The sequence below is a fragment of the Triturus cristatus genome, chromosome 2_2 (assembly GCF_964204655.1).
Source record: "Triturus cristatus chromosome 2_2, aTriCri1.1, whole genome shotgun sequence".
Lineage (NCBI taxonomy): Eukaryota > Metazoa > Chordata > Amphibia > Caudata > Salamandridae > Triturus > Triturus cristatus.
Genome location: NC_140582.1, coordinates 815473834 through 815501096, shown reverse-complemented (window position 1 = coordinate 815501096; position 27263 = coordinate 815473834). Strand labels below are relative to the sequence as shown.

Sequence of the window (27263 nt, the reverse complement as noted above, 5' to 3'; positions counted from 1 at the left end):
TCCCAGGTGGAGCTAAAGACAGCTATATCATCTAGATAGAATACACTATAGGCTTTCAGACCTGTTAAGACTGTATTCACCAGCCTCTGAAATGTGGCAGGTGCATTTTTCAAACCAAAAGGCATCACAATAAATTGATAATGCCCACTGGGGGTTTGAAAATGCTGTTTTAGGATTGGCATCCTCATAGAGTTTGATTTGCCAATAACCAGCAGTCAGATCAAATGCACTGAGATATTTGGCAGAGGCCAAAGTATCAATCAGTTCATCTGCAATTGGAATCGGACGCAAAAAGAACAACTGATGGACAAAATGCTGAACAATGTCAAACATTCACCCCAGTACAGAGATCTGGGCCTAAATCCAATGTTTATTTGCTCCCCATGCCATTCCAGTTAAATCTAGCCATATGCAATCAGTCTTGACCCTGCTCCCCATGGAAACAGTCCAGCCAGAACTGCCAGGCCAGGTCACTAGAAAGTCCAAACCATTGTCCTTGTCCCCCATCACCCCCCCCACCCCGAGAAATTTAGTATCTCCTATACCCCTGTTCACAATTACTCATTGGTCTTGTGCAGAAGGGGATGGGTGCTTTGAAGGGTTGGCCGCCGCCACTGTGCCGTATGGGCCTGTGTTACTCCCCTGGTGTTGGCACCTTTTACAGCAAAACGTACATTATGTTCATACGTCTTAGTGTAATATTGTTTGCAAGATCCTTTGTACGTTGATACACTTGCTTGGTTTTTCACATACGCCCAGTGACTAAAATGATGTAAAAGGAAAATGCGCCTCGAACCAATAACAGAACTACACATGATTTAAGATATGTACATTTGAAAATTTCTCTTTCTATATATTACCTCTGTCCCCGTTCTCCAGATTCACCCGTTTAAGTTTATTGATAAATTCTTTTATCAATGCATCCATCTTTCTTTCTTCTTCTAGTCGCTGTTGCTGAATAGAGTCCTGTTAAAGGTAAATCAAAAGCTTTCAGATTATTGTTTTAATTGCAAACTTGAATGGTTTCTCCAGTCACGGTCAAACTGGTGCCAACAGTATTAAATGACGTAATCTATAGAATGCTACATTTCTACATTATTATTTCTTTGTTTATTGACACTGGTGTACATGACATTTGTACACATATTTTTCACACAAATCTATTTATATTTTAAATGTAGAGCAGTATTTTCACCATTTAAAAAAAAAAAAAAAATCACCATATTAAAAATAGAAAATACCAAAATGTCTCTCCTGTGAGGATATCTTGTGTGTGTTAACATCATCATGTCGATAAGTTAAATTTGATAACATATTAGAGAGAACACTTGATGTTACAACAGTCTCATATTTTAAATGCTGCTTTAAATTCTTCTGCTAGTTCCTGCCTCTGTCCTTGAGAGCTTGAGTCAGGTGTTATTTATTGTTTTTGTATGTATTTTTCAGTTGTATTAAGAGCAGTGTTACCTCAATGGCTTCCTGGTGCCAAACCGGTTTGTTCGCTGTAACAGCCATTTTTGTAGTTTTCTCTTAAAACAGTGGGCTCTGGGCAGATATATTTTAGGGAGAAGGGGAGGTAGTTCCATAGGTTAAGAGCCCCATGAGAGAACGACCTGCCACCCCACCAATATTTAATTCCTTTAATTTGGGCACATGCAGAAAGACTGGTCTGAGGGTCCAATGTGAGCACCTGCACACAACTTTAGAGATTAGGATAAACAGCAACTGGGATGACACGCTAGGCGTCCTAGGGACAGCTCCATGTAGCTAACTCAAGGTCAAAGATCCCACACCGTTGCATATGAAAAACAAACAGTGGGTTAATGTGCTTGCTGCGCGGATTTGGACTGCACAATAAACGCTTTGATTTTATTCAGATTGTGGTTCTTTTATTCACTGATTTATAAAAAACATTTTGCCTTCTCCGAAATATAAAATCATAATTTAAGCAACATGTAGCATAATGTAGGTATACTTTATGAGGTCACTCCCAGGATTTGCTGCTGCCGAGTACACACTGAGTGAAAAATATCAAACCGTGTACGATGTTTCACCATACAATATTTCTATACACACACACACACGCACGCATGCATGCACGCACACACACACACACGCACACACACACACACACATGTATTGTGCCTTATTCACAAAGCAGCAGATACATCTCTTCATCCAAATGAGTGTTAACATTATGGCTCATATACCAAGTATGTTGGAAAAAGTGGTAGCACCACACCTAGAAAATACCGGTATCCAAAGTGAGGTGTTTGCCCAGTTTGGTAAATGCATCTTATTCAATGTCATGGAGAAAAAATGGGGTATTGGACGTGGAATTGATGTTTATCAGACTAAATTCAGCATGTAACGGACTTTTCCTGCATTTTTCTGTCATACATATTGTGGCTGGTTGGACCTGTTGAACATAGAGGACAATTATGGGAGTAAGATGCCTATGGCAAAACTGAGACTTCCAATCTCAGAGTAAAGTAAACTCCTGTTTGTGAAGGGTTTGGAGTGTACTTCCAACCACAGAATCAGGACCATTATCTGCAAGCAGGTCCTAATTCAAAACAGAATCCAGATTGTTCTTATGGACGCTCCCTGGCAGAGCATTAGACTGTGGGCTCTGCATTCCGTCCATCATCTGTGTGCCTTTTGCTTTCTCACCCTAAGTGCTCCAGATATGCCCAGACGTGGGTCCTAGGCTCACCAATCCACTGGATTCAAGCTAGCCTGGCTGATGAGGGATGTTAACCCGAAACCGGTCCTAGGATGCTTGTTTCTGGTTCAGGGAGGACCTGGCCTGGCAGTTCGTGCTGGACTGTTCCCATAAGGGAGAAGGGTCAAGACTGATTTGCATATGGCTGGGTATAAATTGGAATGGCGTGGCGTGCAAAAAAACAATGGATTTAACCTAGATCTGTGACAGGGGTGAATGTTTGATTAATGCAGCATTCCGTCCGTCATCTGTTCTTTTTGCAGTGCTACAAGGGCAACCAAAATATGAGGCTGAAGGAATTTGTGGTTATCAGAATGTTTGCAGTCATCTTCAGTTTTGGATCCAGTATGCAGAGTATTCCTTTATTGGGCGTTCTTCAGAAAATTCTTCTTCATCGATTCTCCCTTGTTATGTCACAGATTTTTTTAACAGTACCCCAATAAGCGTGGAGCTTTAGGAGGGAGCATACGGTTACATTTGTGCTGAGAGCAGTGCAGACTATTCATCAGAGATAACACATATTGAGGAGAGAAAGGTACACTTCAGGCACTGTTGGGCAGTGTACAAACAGACAGCAAGCTCAGGATTTGCACGATTTAAAAGTCCGAGGGAAAATAGGGGTGGTTCTGGCTACCCAGGAAACTCCCACTGTGATGCATCTGAAAGCCCTAGGCAGAGTCAGGTCATTGAAATTGGGCCTGAATTCCAAGAGAAAGGACTATACAAAGGTCCACATGGCCGGGAAGGAAGTCCAATAATTCCAGGTCATCTCATGATGAAGAGGTTGATGAAACCTATGGAGGGCCAGAGACAGCAGATGTTCTGTTTTAAAGAAGCTTCTCATGTGCACTTTCCAGGGCGGGAAGTAAAGGTGCTCACAGCCTGATCTCCTCACAACTGGTAGTTTGCCAGATGGAGTTTCAGGACAAGCAGTCAGCCAAGCTGGCATTCCTACCTCTGGACAAGAAGACAACTGCACTGAAGAACAAGAAACAGGCCTTAGATGAGAAGAAGGCCAGACTGCACCTCACATGCATTGAAGATAATGGCGGCGATGGTGAGGTGTCTACAGGTGAGCCACAGACCCCTCACAAAAAAGGTAGTGCCTAGCTTTATCGTCGGGATGGCATTGACAAATGAACCACTGTGGAGGATTATTGTGGGAGTTAGTACCTACAATGGGGGAGGGGCCCTCCTAACTCAAGAGGAAGGCAGCACTAGCTTGGTCTCACACCTGAAGAGTATAGGAAGAATTTCCAGGACACACTTAAAGAGTAATAACAAACTTGGGTGAAGGGCAATGCAGGTGACACTTATGATGGGCTATACCACATGGTTATGTCACAGCACATCTTGGGTAATTGTTCTAAACTGACTGACTCTAGAAAACTTGGAAGGGCAGTTGATGTGTGGGCATGTACTAGAGTGCCCAAAACATTCCGGGGGCTGAACCCAAGAGAGGGGGGATGAGGCACAATTAAGGGAAAGGAAGAGAGCAGAAAGCCTACAAATAAACCTCCTTAGGCCCCAAATGTCTGACCAGGGGAAATAGTCCTAACCCACTCCTAACAAGAAGAAAAGTGTAATCCCAGGGTGAAAGAAGCCCTTTGAGAGGGGCGTTTTGACTACCAACAGTCAGTGCACAGAAGGGGAGCTGCGTCATGCCCCGGGAAAAAGGTTAACACTGGTGGGCTCACGGGAGTGACTAGTATAGCCTTATGGGAGGATTACCCTTATGGGGCCTTAATAGCCTTTGATTGAGAAGTGGACCAAGAAGGTAAACTGGTGATCTCTGGGGGGTAGGAATCACTTCCACAAGGTCTTAGTGAATAGGGTTTCTATTACTGCTCTGAGGGATACAGATGTATGGACATCGTTTAGGGATCACCAGGAGTTGTAGCTGCATCCCACAACTTGCCTTTTGACCCCTGGCACTGCATTTGCGACCCCTAACTTCAGAGGGGGCAAAATCAGTGCCAGGAACACTGGGGCAGCTCGTCGTTATAGATGTTGGTTGGGGCTCTACTTGCTTTGTTTTCTCCCAATTTTTTATTACACTAATAGTGAATAATGAAACATTACTGACTATTAGTGTAAAGAAAATGGAGTACAATTAGCTGAAGTACGATATTCACTGGTAGTTGAAGTAAGTAAAAAATATTCTTTGAAATGTATGTTGTGTGTGAGCTTCCGGGTAAGTGTGGGCTTACGTAAGAGAGTGTAGGTAAGTGTGAATATGTGTGTATGTGTGTGAATGAAATTGAAGGTCAAAGGGTGTCTGATGCCACTTTTGCTACCCCTGGTATTTTGGTGAGTTGACGTTCATGTACAGATGCCAGACAAACCATGGTGTTGGTAGGGTAAGGAATGCCCATGGGCGAGAATCTGTCCTTCCTCTGGACTTGGTATACCTAAAATCGGAGAGGGTACTTGCCCAGAGGAGGGTAGTTGTCTGTTCTGACCTATCCCTAGACTACATCCTTGGCAGTGACTCCCATGGGTGAAAAAAGAGCTAGGTGAGTCGGCCGCCCAAGGTGTCCCAAAAACCCAAATTTCTGGAGGTACTGTCCCTAAGCGAAGGATACAGAGGCCCTGGAGAAGAGGAAGGTGTAGGAGGATGAGGCCACTCATAGTGGAAGGACCAAATAGCCAGGATTTACCTGCTCTGATAGGAGAGGGCCCCAAAACTGACATTGCTGAAGCAACTGTTGACCTAGAGGTGTTGCCTGCCCTCAGAGCCGGCTTTAGCGCTGGTGGCGCCCTGTGCGACAATGTTTGTTGGCGCCCCCCACAGGCGCCCCCTACAGACTCCCTCACTACCACCCTTTAACAGTGCTGCCTCAAGTCTCCATAACCACTCTCTCTCAGATGTATTTAGTTAGTTATGTAGTGCCAGCTATACCAGTGTAGGGTGTCAAAGCACTTTACATCACACACACATTACACAGAGACAATCATAGGTGTGCAAATGTGTGTATAGCAAATGTTACAAAATCCAGATGACTACAAGGTGAGTCACATGTCATCCATGCTGGTAGACAGTATAGTTTAAGAGAGCTTAGTCTGGAGAAGCACAGACTCAGAATTTAAAAAAGAACCCCATGGTTGGGGGTGACATTTAATAACAAGGATTTTTTTTTCAGAAATGAACCCTTTTTGAAACATTAGAATAATGAAAGACGGCGGAAAACATCATGCTCCAATCTATACCTTACAATTTGCATGCAGCTCTTTGATGACAGTTAGTAGTTCACTGTTCCATGTTAGAATTTTAACATCTAAACTGTTAGTCACAAAAGGATCTCTCTGACAAAAGAAACTGACCCATTTAAACTATATGCACTTTGTGATCTGCATGGTACACATTCTTTGCAGCAGGCACATTAACTCTCTGTTCTACCATAAAATTAGTTACAACTTCCACTTGACAAAACTCCTTCTCTCTCCAGGAAGAACATTAATCACTGTGTTATCTTGACATGTTTATTTTTGTATGAACATTGCGGAGGCCAGCAATGCAGCAGCAGGTGCTTTTAAAACCATAAAATACTTCCATAACGCAGCGCCCCCTGGAAGAGTCAGCACCCGGTGCGGTGGCACCAGTCGCACCGCCCTAGAGCCGGCCCTGCCTGCCCTGTCTCAGCGACAGGACACCTGGATCAGACAGACTCCCCAATGGCAGCTCCAGAGTGTGCTACCCTTAAGGGGGACTGGGTGTCCATCTTAGAAGGCCTGGATTGCCAGGCACCTGCTTACTCTCAAGGTACAGACACTGAGAGGTCAGAAGTGAGAGTGGAAATAGGGTGTTTGCAACCTGAGGCTGTAGCCCACATTCTCAAAAATCTGAGTTCCCAAAGTGGTCTCAGGCGCAAGTATGTGACTCCTTTCCAGCTTCAAGGATGGAGGTGAGGCCTACTCCAGGCACTAGATTGGACCTTCCAGCTATTAGTGGATAGCTAGGATCGGTATTCTCTGCTGTTTACTTGTATTTCGGGTAGCATTGGCCCTCTCTTGGGCACTGAAACCTTCCTTGGAGGCAAGATGAGCCTCACCACCTTGGTGGCCATAGCCATTCACAGCTGCATTGTCTCTGTGGGTAGGCAAGGGTTATTTTGACTGCTGGTGGCTTCTGCAGATGTGAAGAGTTCTCCATGGACCAGGATAGTGGCTCGCGCTGAGCTTGACAGTGTAGTAGTGCTGTCTAAAGCACAGTGTGACAGTAGGCCTAAAACTGTTGACGTGGTCCAGCTCCCCATAGCGGGTGGACTTGACAAGAGGATTTGAGGCTGGAACTCGCTGTCCCAAACAACTGCAAAGGTAATGGCTGTTCTTCCTTGACTTTTTAGCTGGGCAAGTCTGTGTAGGAAAATGCTCATTTCTGCCCATTTTTTTATGTGGGCACCCCCACTTTTTGCTAGTTTTATTATAGGTTCTTGGACTCTGCACACTGGGGCATTGCTGTCCTTTGCCCCATGCATGTGCCCTGACCCCTAACAACATGACGAATTAGATATACTCCTAAAACACATACTTAACTTACTTATGAATCCATAGTATATGGCGCAAAGTGTACCCATGGCCTCTAAGTCAAATGTCAATTGTGCACTGCAACACTCATTGTGCTGCCACAGCTTTGACTGTGCAAAACATGACTGCAGGCCTACAACTGTGCCCAGTTTTTGTGAGTTTTAAACTGCAAAATCGACCTGCCAAAATAACCTCTTTTGACAGGCCAAACTTTCCTTTTAAATATTAATAAGTTAACCTTAAGGAGGCCTTAAATTCCCATAAAGCATGGTATTTAAAAGTAGAATATGTACACATTTAATGCTAAACATCTCTTTACAGTGGCAAGGCCCTAAAAGCATTTTTCATTGTAGCAGGGTTAGCTGTTCCATAAGAAAGCACTGAGATACATTATTGAAGTTAATAACGTTACCTCGCCTAGGAACCAGCTTAAAAATCAATTCTTCGACTTTTTAAAATATTTATTAAAATCCCAATTCAATGGTAAAGTCAGATTTGCACTACATATTTTACAAAAGGTACTTTTAAAGAGTCACTTTTTTTCTTAAGTGTCTAGAAGCCCATTTGTATAAGCTTCAACTGTCACCCAGCAGCTGAATAGCTCCTTCATGAGGTGTGAACTGACACTCAGAGCTGAGCAAAGGCCTTGGGTGTGAGCAGGTGTCCTGTTCCTCTGACAGGAGGACCATCTGAGCAGTGCCCAGGAACTTAACTACAAAGTGGCCTACCCTGTAATAGGTAGATGTACCTAACACCTGGTCCTGCCCCCATCTTTTGTCGTTCTAGTCAGCCAGACACAACTCCCAGTGAGGAACCGGTTTTGAATGACCACAAAAGAAAAGGTTGCTCTTTTCCTTGACCGCTCCTCTAGGGTGGGCACAGGATCTCCACATAGGGAAATAAAGGTTCACTTATTGGTATGGGAGGGGCTAGAGTCAACTCCATCCACAGACTAGTGACAGGCATAAATGTGGCACCACTGTACGCCTTCATTCAAAACACTATTGGACCTGTGAAGACAGAAGAAGGGCTGCAACTGCTGTTCATACCTGTGAGGAGACCCCTAAGGGCTGAACCTGTTCCCACGAGTAGCCAGGTCAAAGACGTTGACTCCAAGGGTAAGTTGGCTGACCCTTGTTCAGCTGTAGGGACACAAAACCTCTTAGAAGCCCACTTTCCTGGAAGAGCCAAGTAGACCAGTTCCAACTGGGCCTGCAGTGGGACCCTGTGGTGGCTTCTGATGAAGTGACTCTTGACTCCCAAGTGCTGTTTCTGAGGTCCTGGGGCCCTTGGCTGTTTCAAAGCATATTATTTCTAACATCCTGAAAATCCTGAGACTTAAAAACATTTTGACTCCAAAGCACCCTGGAGGACTGGAACAAACCTGCCGAGTGAATCTGACGAAGATGCATTGCCACTGGGCCAAAGATTCAGATTGCTTCCACTCAACGTTTTTCCGTAGCAACAAATCCATCTTAGCAGGACTTTGCAGAGATGCTATCCAGCCTCACTGAGCCCTGTTTGGCTAAAGTTTTCAGCCTTGCCCCGCTCTAGGAATCCGAGTCCAAAAAAGTGACTACGTCTGAAGGTAGAAATCTTCACAAAGCAAAGGCACCAAAAGTATCCCACCGGCGAGGGAGCTCCTTTGGGCATGAATTTTTCATTTCTCCCACTTTGAGCTTTCCCACCAAAGGTTAACGGCTTTACTGGGACATCGTCTGATGGCTACCCGGACCATAACCTGCTGCTTTGCCCCGCTGAGAATTTTGGACTTCCATTTCAGAGACTTCTAACCAGGACAAACCTAGTTTTTGTATCTGACACGCACTCCGCCCCGGTCGGCCTTTAATCACACCTAGGTGATGGTCAAGCGCAACTGGTTGTGCTTCATGCCTTTTAACACTATTTTTATTTAAAAATTTAGAAATTCATATCTTCGGTTCCACTTATTGGACTTTTGTTGGTTTGGTGTCCTTTTGTTCATTAAAGTATATACTCCAGTTTACATATTGGAGTGTTGTGGTGTCTTTTTGACTTTCTAACTGTTTTTGTACTTCTAAACACTTTACACATTTTCGTAAGTTATGCCTGTCTGTTCTGTGCCATAGCTACCAGCAGTTGAGCTCAGGTTTAAATTACTGAAACCATTACTGAACCGAACAAGAACAGTGTCATTAGTACTTGAAGAGGACCACAATCCAACATGATTAATAATCCGTTTTCTCACAGACAGTTTACTTTTGTTTTTCAGAATCAAATTCTGCTTTGGGATTTGTTTATGAAAAAACAAAATGAGTGTGGACTGAGCCTCCATGATTTGGAGGTCCTGTTGCCAATGCACTTTCAGCCACAACACCCCGCCATAGAGGTGGGGAACTCTAATAAGGCCCATACTCTTTCATCATCTTAAAGTTATTTAAATGAGCACCATTGATTTGGGTAATATTGACACCTACTACTGAACATGTAGAGATAATTCAGTCTGTCCAACATAACATACAAAAAATCAATGCAATTTCTATGTTACATTTTGTGACTACTTTTACATACATTTAGTGTTATTCAATCAAGGGAAGTCAAAACTGAGCAGTTAAAATTTCGACTTGAAAAATGTGTTTTTAATGTATTTTTTTATTTTGATATATTTTTAGGAATTTATGTAATTTTTAAAAACTGGCAGTAAAGGGAAGAAACATTTTGAACTCAACTAGAAAGGCTAGTAAATCTTGAACTCAACTAGAAAGTGTAGAGAGTGAAAGATGTGTGGCTGTTGAAGTATTTTTACTCAGGGCTACCAGATGACAATTCTACATCCCCTGTGGAAATACTGCATTCATGCGATCTAATTAAATCTCCTTTCGCAGTCTGTACTTGTTATCCCAAGAATCCCCGGTGTATAAAATACTGTGTACCAGGGAAAATAACTCCCAAGATTGGGGCTGGGTTCTCCTGCTAAATCCCTCCGTTTGGGCCAATAAAGTTATGTTAGCTGCAGCCTCCACTTTTGGACAGGGACCAGGTGAGTGATGGGCAAGCTGCTGTTGAATTCCCTGAAGCTAAAAATGTACCAAACCATGTTACCTCTCCAGGGGGGTCTAGGGTTCAGGGGTTGCTATATTCTATCCTCAATATTTTCCTCTGCAAGATGTTTCTCTGTCTCTCCCTCTCTCTATTTCTCTGCATCCCCCTAACCAATTTAATCTAAAACAGAGCAATGGTTCAATGAGGCTCAAACTCATTACAGCCAATTATATGGTAGTAAAACCTCTTGGTAGAGGAGCCTACAGTAGCTTCAGAGAGTGTATCTTTAAGTTATAGCCTGGTCTGTAACACTCTTCGATCCCGGAACGATGGCTATGTGGCCTAACACTTTCTCTTGAGCAGAGCCCCTTTACCTTAAAGCTAATCTTGTGTTTAGTAAGGAATTTTCAATACATACATACTGCTAGTGTACTTACCTGTGCCAGAAATGTGGTCATCATTACATCTGAGAGTGCTACCTTCAAATAAAAAAACTCAAGAATATTATTTTCCGCGTGGCGATGCACCTCTGCGAATGGAACACAATCTTTTCTCTTTCTGCAAGGACCTGCCCTCTGATTTTCTGTCAATGGCATCTCGTTTGTTCATTGGTTTCAAATATTTATACTTTTCTTGAGCAGGCTCTCCTTTATCTGACTGCTCATAACATATTCTTATATTTCTTTTGACTATAGAACGATTGTAGAGTTTGGCCTCATGACATAACCTCACCAGAACCTACTATTTTGAATTACCAAGTCATCATTATGCGAGGTCGCACAGTCATAATTATGTTTGACTCAGATTTTTCCTAACGTAGCAATAAAACTTCGTACAAACAAATCATTTCCTAGAATGTAAACTATCGATCGGTCTGGTGGCGTAACATAACGTCACATTAATAAATAACACTGAAGCAAGGTCTGCAAAATGATACGGTTTGACCGTGTTTACTTGACAATACCTCTGTCTTTGGTTCTCTTCCGGTAACATCTCTAGCAGGAGCTGTGGGACAAATGAAGAACGATGGCATTTGCCAGGCTGAAGCGGACGATCCTGGATTTTCTCGTGATGTCTCCACAGGGGGAGGATCTCCTGCTGCCTCCTGTGATCCCCCTGAGTAAGAACCTTCTTGGTCTCTTGGTGGTCCTGGAGAGGGAGTACTCTCTGGTGTTTCTGGAGGACTCCAAGAGACACCTCCTGTTGTTGTCTCTGAATTCTTCCAGGTAGAATCTTCTGGTGTTTCTGTTGTCCCTCCAGAGTCATAACTGCTTGTTGAGTCTGATGGGCTAAAAGAATAAACTGTGGAAAACATGTAAGATATTATATTACTTGGCTGAATCATGACACTTTAACACAGGGTTTTCTTTTTCTTTTTTTAAAGTTGTGTTTATGTAGCATATATAAAGTGCAAATTAACCTTTACTCGACAACATGTGTTTTTTTCATATCATGCTATTTTTTAAAAGTGTGTAGTTCAAGAACATATTTGTATATTACCTTTTACATTAAATTACCTTTACTCTTCATTGAGATCAACTGTGTCGGTTCCCCAACATGAATCACATCCCCATTCCATGTTGCTTAAGTGATGCCAGTGAAAATCAAGAAGGTGATGAACCTCTATGTCTGAAGATTAAAGTTTCCTTTTAGAGTTTTTTTTACACTTGATATCCTTGGCATGGTATTCCCCAGAATGTTTTGCCTTCACTCCCTTGCTTTGCTGAAATCGTTTTTGTTGGCATTACGACCTTGTGCACTTTAACTCAGCTAACCAGTGCAAAAGTGCTTGTGCTCTCGTATTAAAACATGCTGAAAGTGGCCTAACCCTAATTTGCAAATTCAGCTTACTTGTAAATCCCTAGTAAGTGGCACTACCTGTATCCAAGGCCTGCAAAGTAAATGCTACTATTGGGCAGCAGCACTCATTGTGCAAGCCACTAAAGTAGCTTTTTAAAACGTGTCTCAGGCTTTAGTGGAGTGGTGTGGCTCACTGGTTAGAGGCAGCAGACCCGGCAGCAGAGGACGGCCCGGGACCAGGGTTCAATTCCTGACGTGGCAGGGTCGTGGACCAGGGCCAGCGGACTCGATAATTCTCGCCTCGGTGCCTACTCTAACCAGGGATCACACTCGGCAACTCTGGGCATTAGCTTGCCTCATCTCCCCAACGGCCCCCCACATTCGCTGGGGATGCCTGGTTTCACCTTGGAGATACCGAGGAGGGACCATCTCACAGGGATAGCCAGGACGGGTTCCCCAGCGGTCTACAGCGCCAGGACGCCTCAGGGCAGCAGTGCGCTTTACAAGACACATACATTTACATTACAGCCTGTAGTGCAGTTTTAAACTGCCAGTTCGAAATGGCAAAGTAAACCTTTTGCCAGGCTCAAACCTTCTTTTTTAACGTTTGTAAGCCACCCCTAATGTATGCCTGAAAGGCTTTTAGGGCAGTAGGCATGGTATTTAAAAAGTAGGAAATGCCTGTTTAAGTTTTACATGTCTTGGCAGTGAAAAACTCCTAAGGACTCCTAAAGTCGTTTTTCACTGGTGCAAGGCATATCTCTCCCATAGACTAACATTGGGTCACCTTATTTCAATGAATAAGTGCTAACTCCAGATTGGGAGAAGATAGAGATTTGCTGTTTACATTCAATTGAATTGTAATTGTAAATCCTCTTTAATGGTGAAGCATGATTTGCAGTTGCAATTTTGAAAATGCCACTTTTAGAAAGTTGGCATTTTCGTGTTCAAAACAATTATGCCTTTCTGCCAGTGTCCTGGGTCACTTGACTGTGAATTACTCTCCTGTTGCTGGTTGTGTATTGCTTCCAGACATGGGAACATAGAAGGCTTAGGTGTGAAGGGAGTGGGTCTTCTTGACATGATGGCTGGGGAGGAGCTGTACCCTGCCCTGATTACACTTCAAAGGGCTCTGCCTGCAGCACACACAAAGGAACCTGACACCAGGCCTGCCCTTGCCTTTTGTAAAGCAAGAATTAGCTACCTGTGAGAACGGCTGATGCGAAGCTACAGTGGCACCTGCTCTTCATGCTGACAGTGACCATCTGTGAAGACGCCATCGCATAGCTCCAGCGATACCTGCTCTATTTGTGCCGACAATGACAGCCCGCTTTGATTGCCAACACAAGCCTTCAGCAGCAACTGGATCTTTGCACTATAGCAGTGACCTGCTTCTCTCACCAACTACAACCTACTTGCAGTCCCCTTCAATGTGAATGGAACTCTTCACGTAGAATTGAGAAGGTAACTCTTCAGTCGTATTAACTTGGTCCCTGTATTTGACCCATGCTCCATCGGGGTAGGCATGATCTTTTGACTTTTTCCAAGTTGCTTTGTGCTTTTAGCGCTATTTTCACCTCAACCTTTAAAAACTCATATCTCTGATTCTACTGCTTGGATGTTTGTCATTTAGGTGTCATTTAATTTTTTTTAATTTACTCTACTTCTCTAAATTGATTTGGCATTTTTCTTGTAACGGGTTTATACTTTATTGCTATTTGTGTGCTGCATGAATACTTTACGTATTTCCTCTACGTTAAGCCTGACTGCTTTTGTGTAAAACTGCCAGAGAGTTAAGCACAGTTGTATTTATTGACTTCTGTGGTTCACCTTGACAAAGCTTCCGCCCCCCCTCCCCCCAGCTAATAACACATTACAAAGTCGCATCCTAAAAGAAACAGACAGTGCTTTACATCAAAGGGAACCCTTATGCCAACCCACACAACAAGGATAAAGTTAACTTAACTGGGCACTAATATATCTAGAAACTATAAGCACCGTACCACCTAAAATATATAGAACAAATGTGAATAGCGAATTAAATCAAAGTAAATGGTAATCACTTTGAATTAAGTTTAGCAAAACAAACATTGTATTTGAGCCACATAGTAACAGGGACAAAAGTTCAGCCTGGTTAACTATACCATGAGTTACAATCTTCATTCAGGAGAAGCCCAAATACTAGACATGGAGTCAGACATGATAGACAGATTGTCATGGTCATGGATGGACTGCTAGTGAACTTTATTTGGCAAATTCCCTGTTCACAGCCCTTCTGACGTGGAACTGCATCACAGCATGCAGTCACTGTTCCTCCCTTCTCACACACCAAACAAAGGGTTCTATCACCAGACAATATAATGCAATAAGTCTGCAGGTCTAAAACTAAAAATCTTGCTACAAGTTGTCTACTGTAGTGCAGTACCGCTGTCTTTCAGTCATCGATGTAACCAATGTGACTGAAAGACTTACTTTTCGGTACTAGATCGTCTGGGCACTATTATATTCACTATGGCATGTGTGGAGAGAAACACCCTAAAATGTTTTTAAACGAAATGTAGTCACACATACAAGGCTTCCAGTGGACACCAGTACACGACAGCTCTTGGTTGCTAGCCTGTTTTTGTTAAATCAACTAAAAGAATAAATTGCGTATACAGAGACAATTTATGGGCTGCTGGAGTTATTGATAAATTTCGGAGGAAGGGTGCTGAGCGGGCTTAATTTGAACAGGTGGTTGCTGGTGGGGGCTAGAGGCACTCATTTTTGGGGGCCAACGCCTATTTTTCTGCATCAGACATTTCCCAGGAGCAAGAGAGGAAAAGTGGGAAAGAAGGTGGAAGAGAAAGACGGATAAAAAAACATCACCGAGGGAGAAAGCAGCGACGGGAAAGAGTGAGATGAAGGGGCAGGCAGTGTCTGGCAGTGGATTAAAGAGGCCTGAGGTGGATTCAGAACTGCTCATCCCTGGGATTCGGCACGCTGACATTTAGTTGTGCTGGTCAGCTTATGAGAAGCGCTTTGGGCACCAGCACTCATTATTTGACATACTAAGCACTTGTGCTGAGTTCTAAAATGTTGGTGAACATGCCTCCTTTTGTGAGTCAATGTCTGTCAATGTGAATGAATGCTAGGGGCTTGAAGCATACGAAAAACTATTTGAAGAAAGAAAAAGTGTTGAAAACGAAAAATCGATTAACAATAGCCCAGCGGGATGAATGATATTAATATACCTACTCAATCCTACAGAACAACCAACTTGAGAGAACAGAATAACAACTAAGTCATGTCTAGAAAGGGTGCTAACTAGTCACACATTCACATATTTTAATCAAATGTAAGCTGATTAATGAGTCCAGTAATGTCTTTAGGTTTGCCCACCCATCTCTACCCAGCCCTGGTGGCACCAGGATCAGTACACAGCACACTGGTCCACCATGACATGGAGTAGTCCACTGAGCAGTAGTCCACTCCTCTGTTGAGCATGCAGTGGCACGGCAAATACTTTCATGATGTTTTTTGTAGAACCAATGCATCAAACATAAGACTATGTTCCGATTGGGGTCAAGCTAGAACAGCCACAGGAACAGAGTCACGAAGAGGAATGAAGGCTTTCACCCCTCGTCATGGCTCGTTGTCCCTCCATACCTATTCCCAGAACCGAACTATAGCTGGTTGTCCACGCATAGCTGTTCCCTGAACAGGACCTAAGGGTGTGGGGTTCAATGACTCTTTGGAGCCAGTGTTTACACTCCCCATCTGATGCAAAGGGACTTTTTTCAGCATTAATTTCTCTGTTGCAGCAGACACCAGATCTGCGCTTCAGCACATTTTCTAAAATGAAGGGTGACCCTTGGAAGTAGCTCAGCTAGCCTTTCCTGAAGAAGACCCTGTAGTAAATAAAGAACACTGGGTCGAAACGTCAGTAACTGCTATCTATCTACTGGAAAGGTTGTATCATATGTAGGATAAATGTACTATTGAGTCTTGAGATGTTTTTGATTATTGTATATATTCATTCCATCTTCTTCATCTCACCAATACAACATTGGTCATTGTGCCGTTTTGTGTACTTTTTTTATATTGTTTATATGTTAATTGTCACCATTGTACCTTTTATTTTGATTAACACATGCAAGAAGTCGACTGCATTAAAATAAAAACTATTTGGCATATTTGGTGCATAGTAACCATCCATTCTTCAGTTCACATGCCATCCTTTGTCAGCACATTAATTACTAAAATGTATTAAGTGACTCCAGTGGGAATATATTCTTATAATTGACAATAGTTACCCCGCTCCCATTGGGAATACTGGGAATTCCATTGGGAATAGCTTTCCCTGAGGCTTAATGCTACTGACTCTCCCTAAAATGCAAAAGGCTGACGCAGGGACGAACGTCACTAGATCTATTTGATACAGAGCACTAAGTAAACGTGATGAGAAAATAAGATACCAAAAGGAAATAATATAGCATAACCACTGATGTGTTTCATCCCTTAGATTTTTTTTTTATATTAGATAGTTTTTACATTTTAGGCTATAAAGCAAAGATTTGAAACAATCCTCGGTGACATGCATATCATTATAATGTACAGCAGGAGTTACTTTATCCCATGTATAGAGTACACTTCCTGTCCTCTTCTGACATATCTTTCTGATTCAATCAGTACGACAGCTTACAAAATGGAAGGCACTACAATTAAAATAAAATGGTTATATACAAAGTTAAAAGCAATAAAACTGGAAAAAGTTGCTGAGATTTACATTTAAGAAAAGCAAAAACATTGAAACCAGGACAATCTATTTTTTCAAGTATAAATATATTTATAAACAAGTTATGTGTTTCTGCTCCAAAATAAATACGACATAACATTAAGGTAAGTTTAGTGCAGCAGCTGTTATTGTATTTCCTCAAGGCCACGGGTTCAAAGGCCAAGAGGGACACCCAGTTGGCTAAACTCTAAACTGTTATGACCCTCAAGAGACGCCTCTGATATTACGAATAAAAAAAATGTAATCCTCACAAAAAATCCATGCTCCTGGAATGAAGGGATGTATAATTGCTTTCAGTTTATATTTCAGATTTTGGACATTTGCTTCTCGACTGCCTTTTGTGTCAGCACTGGCATAATCGTGCTTACTTGGAGAATTCGTGCCAGAATCTTCTGGGCTGGCCGGGTCACGGGGTACAGGAGTCTCTGGGGTGATGGCCCTGGGTCTGGGGAAATACGCTTCTGGTCCATACATACTGCCAACGAAAACACACAATGTACCTGGGTGTTATTATCCAGATAACTCAAAGCACATTGTCGTGGGTGACTGTGCGGGGAAGATATGATTGGCAGCTACTTACATTTCATGGTTCTCCTTCTGAGCTCTTGCCAGGTGCTTCAGGATGAAGTTGTATTTGCTTTCGGTGATCGTGACAATGTCGCTTGCACTCACACGCAGCTGCACACAAAATACATGCAATTGTACATCGGGAGAATTTCAGATACTTTTTCTTGTTTGCGCATGTTTTATAGACAGATAAAATACAAAAAGCGTGTGTATAGTACACCAGTTGATAAAATTCTACAGAGCTATAGTAGGAGGTTGCAAGAGACAGTATGAGATCATGAGAAACAGTGCTTAATTTGAGCTGGTGGCTTCCGGTGCTAGAACCTGATCCGCGGGAGGTTTCAATCCCTTCCAATCACTATTTTTAAATCTTATAGTCCTGTCAGCACTGAGTTGAGTCCAGTTAAGAAATCTCTTTTTTGCATTGTATGGGGCATAAATTGGGCCGATGACGTAAGTATTGCCTTGGGTGCGTACTCTTGCAAAGACATAAGGGCCTTGCGGTTCACGCCATATCTTGGAGCCCTGATATGGAAGAGTTTCAGTGAGTGTAGGGTCATGGCACGCACTTCTAATAAAGCGTTGAAGCGGGTGCTGATCACTGATCTTCTGGGGTGTCTGGGGCTGAAGCTGCTATCATGGACCCTACCTATTCACACCGTAGTTTCTCCACTTCGGTCTGGAAAAGGCGACTCTACTCAAGTAGGACAACATCCATTTGGACCTTTTCCTCTTAACATAGCTCTTAAGACCATTTACGCTAACGCCCCAGATAGACAGGGACTTCGTCCTATGCAAATTGATATTCCACCAGAGAGTACAACAAGTGATGACATGACTGTGGAGGAAGGACGTGGTAGAGATTGCAGTTTAATGTTTTTGTCAGGTAGATAATTTAAAGGGAAGTCTCTTGCAACAGTAGGAAGGAGTCAAGGAAGCTAATGGGAGACCTCTGCAATAGCTGGTACCAAAACCTTCATAAGGGTAAGTGACTTTAGGTGCTATCCGGGAGTCACTACTGCTGCTACTTCAAAAGCGTAGGGACCTATTACTCAGACAATATAATAGTAAGCATGTCTTCCCCACATATGTGTTTGGGGATCAGGGAGTACTCATATTATGTGGAGTAATGCTCCTGTCTCTCAGGGATTCGTAATAACCTGCTTTATCTCGTGAAGAGAATACATGCGCCGCTGGTTAATGACTTGCAGTCGGATCAGTAGCATGTACAGCAGGTATGGTTGGAGGGTTTCGGTGGAATTTCGAGCCATTGGTGCAGTGGGGCTGTATCCATTTGGGAGCCCTCAAAGGAATCCAGAAATGTTACCAGATCTTGACGGCTATAAAATTGGCAGGTCCTCCCATCCACCATCACCAACATTACCGCAGTGTCTAGGAGGCCATATTCCAACCCATTTTGCCTTGGAGTAGGACGTAAGGGATGGAACTTCTTGTAGTATTGTATGAAAAGTCTGCACCAAAAGAGAGTTTCTCTCCTTTGTAATCGTAGGGTCCGTAAGAATGTCCTACCAATCTAGCATGCTGGTGGCACCCAAAGCACATACTTATCGACCTTGGATGTGTTGCGTCTGTTTGTTGTCTATGATGCAATCTATGGGTTCTTTCAAACTCAAAAGTACCGGGAAGTTAACCTCAAGCAGCTTTGGTAGAAATTGTGATAATTGTGGTAGGAAGATTTGTGGGTTCTCCTCCTTGTTCGTTTCCAGCAGACCATGCAGGCATACCTTATCATGACCCCCATGTTTTCGAGGACTGTTACCTTCAGTCTGAGAGATCAGATTTGCAAACTGCAACTAGAGATTCGAACACTTTAGCTTCCAGATCTTTTTCAGTAGAGTTGAGTTGCTGTCTAAACGTTGACATTTCTTCCCTCATATTTTTAAATTCACAGACAGTAGTGGCCCGTGCAGGGAAGTGCGGTGGCTGGGGCGTTGGGATGGGTTAAGGGGGTAAAAGTGACAAACAAAGGGATAGGGAATGTAAAATAAATAAAACCACTTAGTTTGCCGCATTGCCACTGTTCACAGACAACATCCCTGCAGGCTCTCTCCACCGATGAAATAAAGGTTTTAATACCTTGCAGCTCTTGCATGAGGTACCTAGCATTACGGATGTAATTTCTTGTTCTGCTTGCTTCAGTTGTTTCTTTTTATCCTTGGTTCTGGTCAGTTCCTCAGAGGATAATGGCTGTCTTCACGCCATTTTCCCTTCACTATCTGTATGTATTGGCAGCAATGGGGGTGGTGTGCAGGATCACGGAATAAGCATAGTTGTTCCACCAGGTGTCACTGCACTGCATACTGATGTTGACTCACCACGCACATAGTGTAAACAATAAAGATGGCGGTACCTGGAGATCCAATTGTGATGATCTTTTCAATCCAAGATGGCCATCGCTGCCGGTAGAGAGAAACTGGCGTCTCCCTTACATCGCACCAAGCTGGAAGGCCACATCCAGCAATCAGCAGTTATGTCAGTAGGGAACTGCCTGTCTGCCACTGCCCAGTAGAGCCGCTCTGGTTGAACATAAAGCAATTGCCGGAGTCAGACAGTGGTAGCTTACCGACTCAGCAGTCACCGAGCAGCACCAGCACCCGGTGTGAGTGTGGCTTATCTAGTAGGAGCGGCACAATCCACTACCAGTGAGGGTGATCTGCGGCTGCGCCTCCGTGCATAATATCATATCAGGGTCGTCTCCCCCTCCTGCTAAAATTTGCCTGACAGACAGAGAAGTCTCAAACCCCCAGGGTCTCATCTTGGGGCGCTTGGTATGCCCCTCGCTAGCCAACTAGGTGTGGGGTCTCCCAGCAATAACACTCACAGTGGGTGTCAAATAGGGCCCTGAAATAAAGGGATGAAACCCTGTGAGGTACTATCCCTGATGGCACAATCTAGGAAGCTTACTCAATCAATCAATCATTATTTGTAGAGCGCGCTAATCACCCCGAGGGGTATCCAGGTGCTGCATTGGTGGGGCTATTCGAACAGCCAGGTCTTGAGGCCGCTCCTGAATTCGGTGAGGGGGTGGAGGTTCGCAGGTGGATGGGGAGGTCGTTCCAGGCTTTGACAGCGGGGTGGGAGAAGGAATTTCCTCTGCTCAGGTACGATGGAATCATGGAATGGAGGCCAGAGCCAGGGGGTCGGACCACAGGTGTCTGGTGAGCTTGTGGAAGGTCAGGCGGTTGTTCAGGTAATCTGGTCCCATGTTGTGGAGGGTTTTGTAGGCGTGCATGAGTAGCTTGAAGTGGCATCTCTCCTTGACGGGGAGCTAGTGCAGGCTACGGAGGTGGGGGGTGATCTGGGATTGTCTGGGTAGGTCCAGGATGATTGTTTCTGCTAGGTTCTGGATTGTTTGGAGTTGCTTGAGGAGAAGGGTGGTGGTTCCGGCGTAGAGAGCGTTCCCGTAGTCGACTCTACTAGTGATGAGGGCTTGTGTGACGGTTCTTCTGGTGTCGTTTGGGATCCATATAAAGACTTTGCGGAGCATTCTGAGGGTGTTGAAGCAGGTGGAGGCAATCGAGTTGACCTGTCGTCTCATTGTTAGTTCACTGTCAAGGATGATACCGAGGTTGCGGGCGTGGGTGGTGGTCCAGGGGAGGAGGGCCACGAGGAGTCATCCCACGGTGAGGGGGGTCTTCCGAACAGAGCTTCACTTTTGTCAGTGTTGAGTTTGAGGCAGTTGGCCCTCATCCAGTCGGTGAAGGCTGTCATGGTGTTCCGGAAGTTTGCTCTGGTGATGTCTGTGTCTTTGGTGAAGGAAATTATAAGTTGTGTGTCATCGGCGTAGGAGATGATGTTGAACCTGAGGTTTTGTGCTATGGGAGCCTGCAAAGTTATGTAGTCATTGAAAAGTGTGGGGCTGAGTGAGGAGCGCTGGTGTATGCCGCAGATGATGCTCTTGGGGTCGGAGATGTATGTGGGAGGCGGATTCTTTGCGTGCGTCCAGTGAGAAAAGAGAATAGTAGCTTGAAGGCGTTGCCGTAGATGCCGATGTGGTGGAATCTTTGGATGAGGAGATGGTGGGAGAGTGTATCGAAGGTCACTGACAGGTCAAAGAGAATTAGGGCTGCCGACTCGCTGCGGGCCATGATGGCTCTAAAGTCGGCCGTGGAGTCTATGAGGGCTGCGAGTGCTACTCGAGGCCAATCACTGTCCCGATTTCTGATACTTTTATTGCAGAGTGGAAATTGAAACATACTGATTTCAGATCACAAAGAAGGAGAGGTCTATATAGAATGCAATTGAATTCTCAAGAGACCTGTATCCCTAAAAGCTGAGGTCAGCATGATACAGATAAGAGCCAGCTGGGATCAGAGAAGCTACGCTTCATAACGGGTCTCATTCGTAAAGTACTGACACAGAACAGAGCTGTTAAGAGCCTGACAAAGATCTTGTGCACTCTCCCCAGCCTGTAGACCTGTTAAATCTGTCAGGAAGAAGGACTGCTGTGCTGCTGAAAGAGCTGCCTCTCTGCTGGACTGCTGCGCTGAAAGACTGCTGTCCTACTGCCCTCTTGCCTGGGTGAGAAGAACTGGACCTGTAACGCTAAACCCAGAACCCCAGAGTAACTCCAAGGGCTAGTTGACTGGCCTCCTGATCAGAAGCCTCAGTGACATAACAGGCTTTCAACAACCTGTAATCCAGCATCCGTGAGTCCTGCCCTCCCAAGTGTTGCCACCCCCCTAGTCCTGGGCCCTTGGAAGTAGGCCTGAAGATGCTCTGCCAGCCCAGCTGTGGATCCAGCAGAACCGATGCATCTCCTCCATGGTGCAGTGCATCTACTGTCAAATCGGCGCATCACCTTTGCTGCTCGACGCATCGCCCTCGGAACCAACACTGCTGAGTGGACTTCCCTGATGCAAGGGCTTCTCGTTGCCCATTGCAGCGCCATCGGAGTCGACCCATCTCCTTGCAAGGACATTGCTTTGCCCAACACAACCCATCGGTACTGCTGCTGCGCGATGCATCTCGACACAAGGACATCGCCTTGCACTTCGCAGCTCCCTGGAACTGCAGCTGCGTGATGAATCTCCTGCACCGGACCTCGCATCGTCTCTGCTGCGTGACTGGTCCTCAACACGGGAGTCCGCATCACTTCACAACCAGGATAAAGGTACTGTGTTCAGCAGGCCAAAGCGGGTACCTATAGTAGGCACACGCTCCACAGCAGTTGACCTAAACTTGTGACTTTGTCCCAATCTGGCACACCCAGAAAACTACAGTTGGCACTCTGTGCTCTTTGGCGCTATTTTCAGTTAAATCTTTAAAACTGTATATCTCTACTTCTACAGATTGGATGTTTGCTGTTATGGTCTTGAGTATTTATTAACATTTAATATGGTTTTCTAAATTGGTGTGTGACTTTTCTTGTGTTGTGTTTTCACTTTATTACAGTTTGAAGTGCTGCATAAATACTTTACACATTACCTCTAAGTGACAGCTGACCACTTTGTGCCAAGCAACCAGAGGGTTGAGCACAGGTTAATTTAGGGATTGCTTGTGACTTCACCCTGACAAGGATTGTGGTTTTGGTTTGAGTAGGGTATCACCCTCCTCAATCAGTAACCCAATTTCTTACACTCTACAACTGCATAAACTTCCACAAACCTACCAGGCACCTCTGCTCAGCTGGACTCCTACTTCCCCATTCCCAGCATTTGCAGCACCTGATCCAGTGGTCGTGCCTTGTCCTACCTCGCTCCTAAAGCCTGGAACTACCTTCCCCTGCACATCAGAGCCATCTCATCAGTGCTTGAATTCTGCAAGAAACTTAAAACCTGGCTCTTCTCCTAGCTTGACCTTGGTTCGGCTCATACAACTCCTGCTTCAGCACCAAGATACCCCTGTAGTTGTGCACTATACAAATACGCATAACATAACATTGTTAAATGTCATTGCACATTACAGCTCAGTTTCCTGGCATTTTGTAAATTAGTTGTCGCTTTTCACTGTTGTTCTTTGGGTATAAGGCCTTCCCTATCCTGTTTCACAGGCAGATCTCAAAACAAAACTATAAACTGTCCTTACTGCATCATTTATGATTTTTACATCATCGTGGCCCCGGTACTGACCCCTGAGAGTGTGAGGCGGCTGCATCAGCATGGTGCTGCCCCTGTAGTTTTTTTATCAATATCTAATCCGTGCCATATATGCACAACCATACCAACTTTTAGCAGTGTACTGGATTATCATAGGGTCATAAACAGAGCTGCCTGTAAGGAGATCATGAGATTGCACAAAAGGTGGGTAGCTCTCAAGCGTTGGTAGCGGCGGTGTTGCACAGTCAGTAACAGGTCAAGCTAATGTCTTACTTGTGACTATCTCTGGCCCAGCCTTCCTTGACTTATAAAGGCAATGCCCTGCCCCTTAATAGCTCGATTTACCTACAATTGCAGTCCACATTTGCCTGTATAACAGCATGAATTGTGTTAGAGAAGTTACTGATTTTCTGCGTGCAGGTTACAGGTAACTTTTGTGGAAGGAAACAATCAGATTAGTTCATTATCATGATTTCTTTCACAAACACCTGTGGGCTTGTAGCAATTAGGTTGCCTTCTTCTATGTGTTTCAATGTAATCTTCCTTATGTTTTTACGTAATCATTTTAAGAATTTAAGAATGTGAGTAATTACACATTACTAACATTCTTCTTACATAAAAGTGTCGCACATTTTTCCAGTCTTGCCAAATATGAAGTTTACAAAGCCCCTAAGCATGTACATTTTAAAAAACAAGCACTTAGAAACAGAGCTTAATTTGTCAAATAAAAAAAAAAGTAAGTGTCAGGGCCCATCTCAGGAGGCCATTGCAGCTTGCAACACCTGTTGCCCCTGCCAGTACTGCCAAAGGCAGTACTAGCACAACTACTAGACTTCACATGCCTACAAGTGTGACAATTCCGAATATTTATGGCCATACAAAGCTTTAAAAAAAAGTGAGGCAGCAGGTATTATTCATATTTAGTGTATATATATAAATATTTTGTTTGCACATTTATATCGCGCAAACTCGACCCAAAGTTATTGGAGTGCTTTCCATGAGCACCAGTTACGTTACATAAGGACACATAAATTTTTTGGTAGGCATGGGAAGATTACTTGATTTGCCCAGAATCACAAGATGTGGAGTTGACCCCGAGGCTCGAACCTTGGATTACCAGCTCCAAAGTTGGCAGTCTAGCCGTGAGACCACATCCTCGCCCCTATTATTAAAAATATTATATATATATATATATATATATATATCTTATATTATTAAGAATATTGAATTCTTAAACAAATGTTGTTGTGCTCATGTCAAAATTAGACAGACAGCTCCACCATGTGGTGGACTTTCGTAAGTGCCGGTGTTGAGAAATAAGTGCCATTGCTGAGCACTGGGTCAAATTAAGCACTGTTGAAAAAAGCTAATATATCTGTCTGTCTGCCAGCATTTCAGCTTTATCCAAGCTTATTTTGTTATGGTTTTTGCAAAACGTTATTGTTGAGGAAGCTGCTGGTCACTCATTAATCTAATAAAAAAACATGGCTGAATGCAAACGTAATTTTGGTCTCAAAAAGCACACATTGTCATAGTAGTGCCTGGTACTGAAGGGAACTACGTTGTTTGTGGATGAGCTTTTTGTGAAAGAGCGGAATGCCATTACTTACAGGTAAAAAAGCCAATGGCTGAAGTGAGCTGACCCATGCTGCAGTGGGCCGAAGAAAAATGTGGATGGCACAGTAGAAGACCAACGGATGAAGAGGGCTGGCTGACAATACATCACACATGCAATTTTAGTAAAATCAAAAGGTCTTGTTTAATGACAGGCCTAATGAGTGTAAGGATTTAAATACGAAGTATAAACACAAGTTAGCAGGAAAAAAATATATAATGTATGTCTTCAACAGCATGTTGAACACCTAATGGCATAAGGATATCAATATTCATTGTACGTCGATTCTGTGCTTGTAACACATCTCAAAATATTTCATCAAACGAATGTGTCAGGCTTTCATAGAATCGTACCTGCTTTTCTCTGTAGGTGGTCACGGTTAAGATTTTGGACGGCTTCTTTTTGGGCTTTTGGAAGGTGAGGATGGCCGGCACATACCTAATGATCGGCATGCCGTTCACAGGCCTGGTTTTCAGGAGCACATGCTTCCCCACCTTGAAGGAGGACCAGTGCTATGGTAAGTAGTATTACATAATAACACTGCACATTTCAAAATATACATTTAATTAAACCAACCTTTTTATATTCAATTTTGAGAATTTTTTTAGTTACTGGGTACTCATTTCTCTAATTTGTAAATATATTTTATGCACTAGAGCACACATGATTTATTTTACATTTGGGACAATGCCCTCGGTATGTGGCACAAATCTGCTGTTTTTGTATGTCCCGTTCCATGCATAAATGTTCAGTAAGTAAACAACGGGAACCCTTTTGTTTAGACACTTCAAATTTCTTTACGTGGACTATCGCCAATGATTGTAAATATCATTATACGTTAAAAGTTAATAGGGTCACACAAAAACAGTTGAGATATATCTTGCTTGGGACCTCTATAATGCTTATAATCCTATATCCTTAAAATGACTATGGGGAGAGAGACAGATCAGAGCAGAGGGAGAGAGGTTTCGATAAGAGAAATAGGATTGGCATGAATGAAATAGGGAGAAAATTCACTTTCCCAGGTGACCTCTTGCCCATGCCTTAAAACGTTTCTGGGGTGCTGTTTTCACCCTTTGTGGACACTTTGCATGCACTACCTCAGGTCTTGCGACACGGCGCTGTTACACGCTGCATCTGTGAGGGCGATAATCCATTGGCTGAAGAAAGTTGTCCAATGGTATCATTCAGTCAGATTTCTTTATTCGATTTGCAACAGCAATCATAAAAGCACGGTATAAACAAATAAAACATTCAAAAATCTTCAGTAAATGCATGGGCTTTACACAGGCTACAGATTCATATATAAGTATAAAATAACCCTTGCAAAAATCTAGATGAATAGCAACATACAGCATAACCATCTAAAAACAACAAAATGAGAAACACCTATTAATAAGACACAAGTGGTTGTGAGTGAAGGGTATCAATTAATCAATCAATCAATCAAGACATTTATAGAGCGCACTACCTACCCGTGGGGTCTCAAGGCGCTGGGGGGGTTGGGGTGCCGCTACTGCTCGAACAGCCAGGTCTTGAGCTTCTTCCTGAAGGAGAGGTGGTCTTGGGTCAGGCGCAGGTCGGCCGGGAGGGAGTTCCAGGTCTTGGCGGCCAGGTAGGAGAAGGACCTTCCTCCTGTAGTGGCTCTGCGGATGCGTGGGACGGCGGCGAGGGCGTGGCTGGCAGATCGGAGGTGGCGTTTGGGAGCGTAGAAGTTGATGCGGTTGTTGAGGTAGCTCGGGCCTTGATCGTGGAGAGCTTTGTGTGCGTGGGTAAGGAGGCGGAAGGTGATTCTCTTGTTGACCGGGAGCCAGTGCAGGTCTCTTAGGTGTCCGGAGATGTGGCTGTGTCGTGGGATGTCGAGGATGAGTCTGGCTGAGGCGTTCTGGATGCGCTGGAGTCTCTTCTGGATCTTGGCGGTGGTTCCGGCGTAGAGTGCGTTGCCGTAGTCCAGTTGGCTGGTGACGAGGGCCTGGGTGACGGTCTTCCTGGTCTCTGTGGGGATCCACCAGAATATCTTCCGAAGCATGCGCAGGATGTTGAAGCACGACGAGGAGACGGCGTTGACTTGCCTGGTCATGGAGAGGGAGGAGTCCAGGATGAAACCCAGGTTGCGTGCGTGGTCCGTCGGTTTGGGTGCGGTGCCCAGGGCGGGGGGCCACCAGGAGTCGT

General features: G+C 44.0%; 1 protein-coding gene across 3 annotated transcripts in view; it reads right to left on the bottom strand.

Moving 5' to 3' along the window:
- LOC146862826 (uncharacterized) overlaps positions 1–27263 on the bottom strand; it is a 354446-nt gene that overhangs the window by 226933 nt on the left and 100250 nt on the right. For all 3 annotated transcript variants that reach the window (XM_085643304.1, XM_085643305.1, XM_085643306.1), the window contains exons 5-9: positions 25445–25585; positions 17431–17528; positions 17219–17325; positions 11238–11575; positions 861–966 (exon numbers count right to left, since the gene is read on the bottom strand). In XM_085643304.1, coding sequence (XP_085499430.1) covers positions 861–966; positions 11238–11575; positions 17219–17325; positions 17431–17528; positions 25445–25585 — 790 coding nt within the window. The remainder of the gene's footprint in view (positions 1–860; positions 967–11237; positions 11576–17218; positions 17326–17430; positions 17529–25444; positions 25586–27263) is intronic.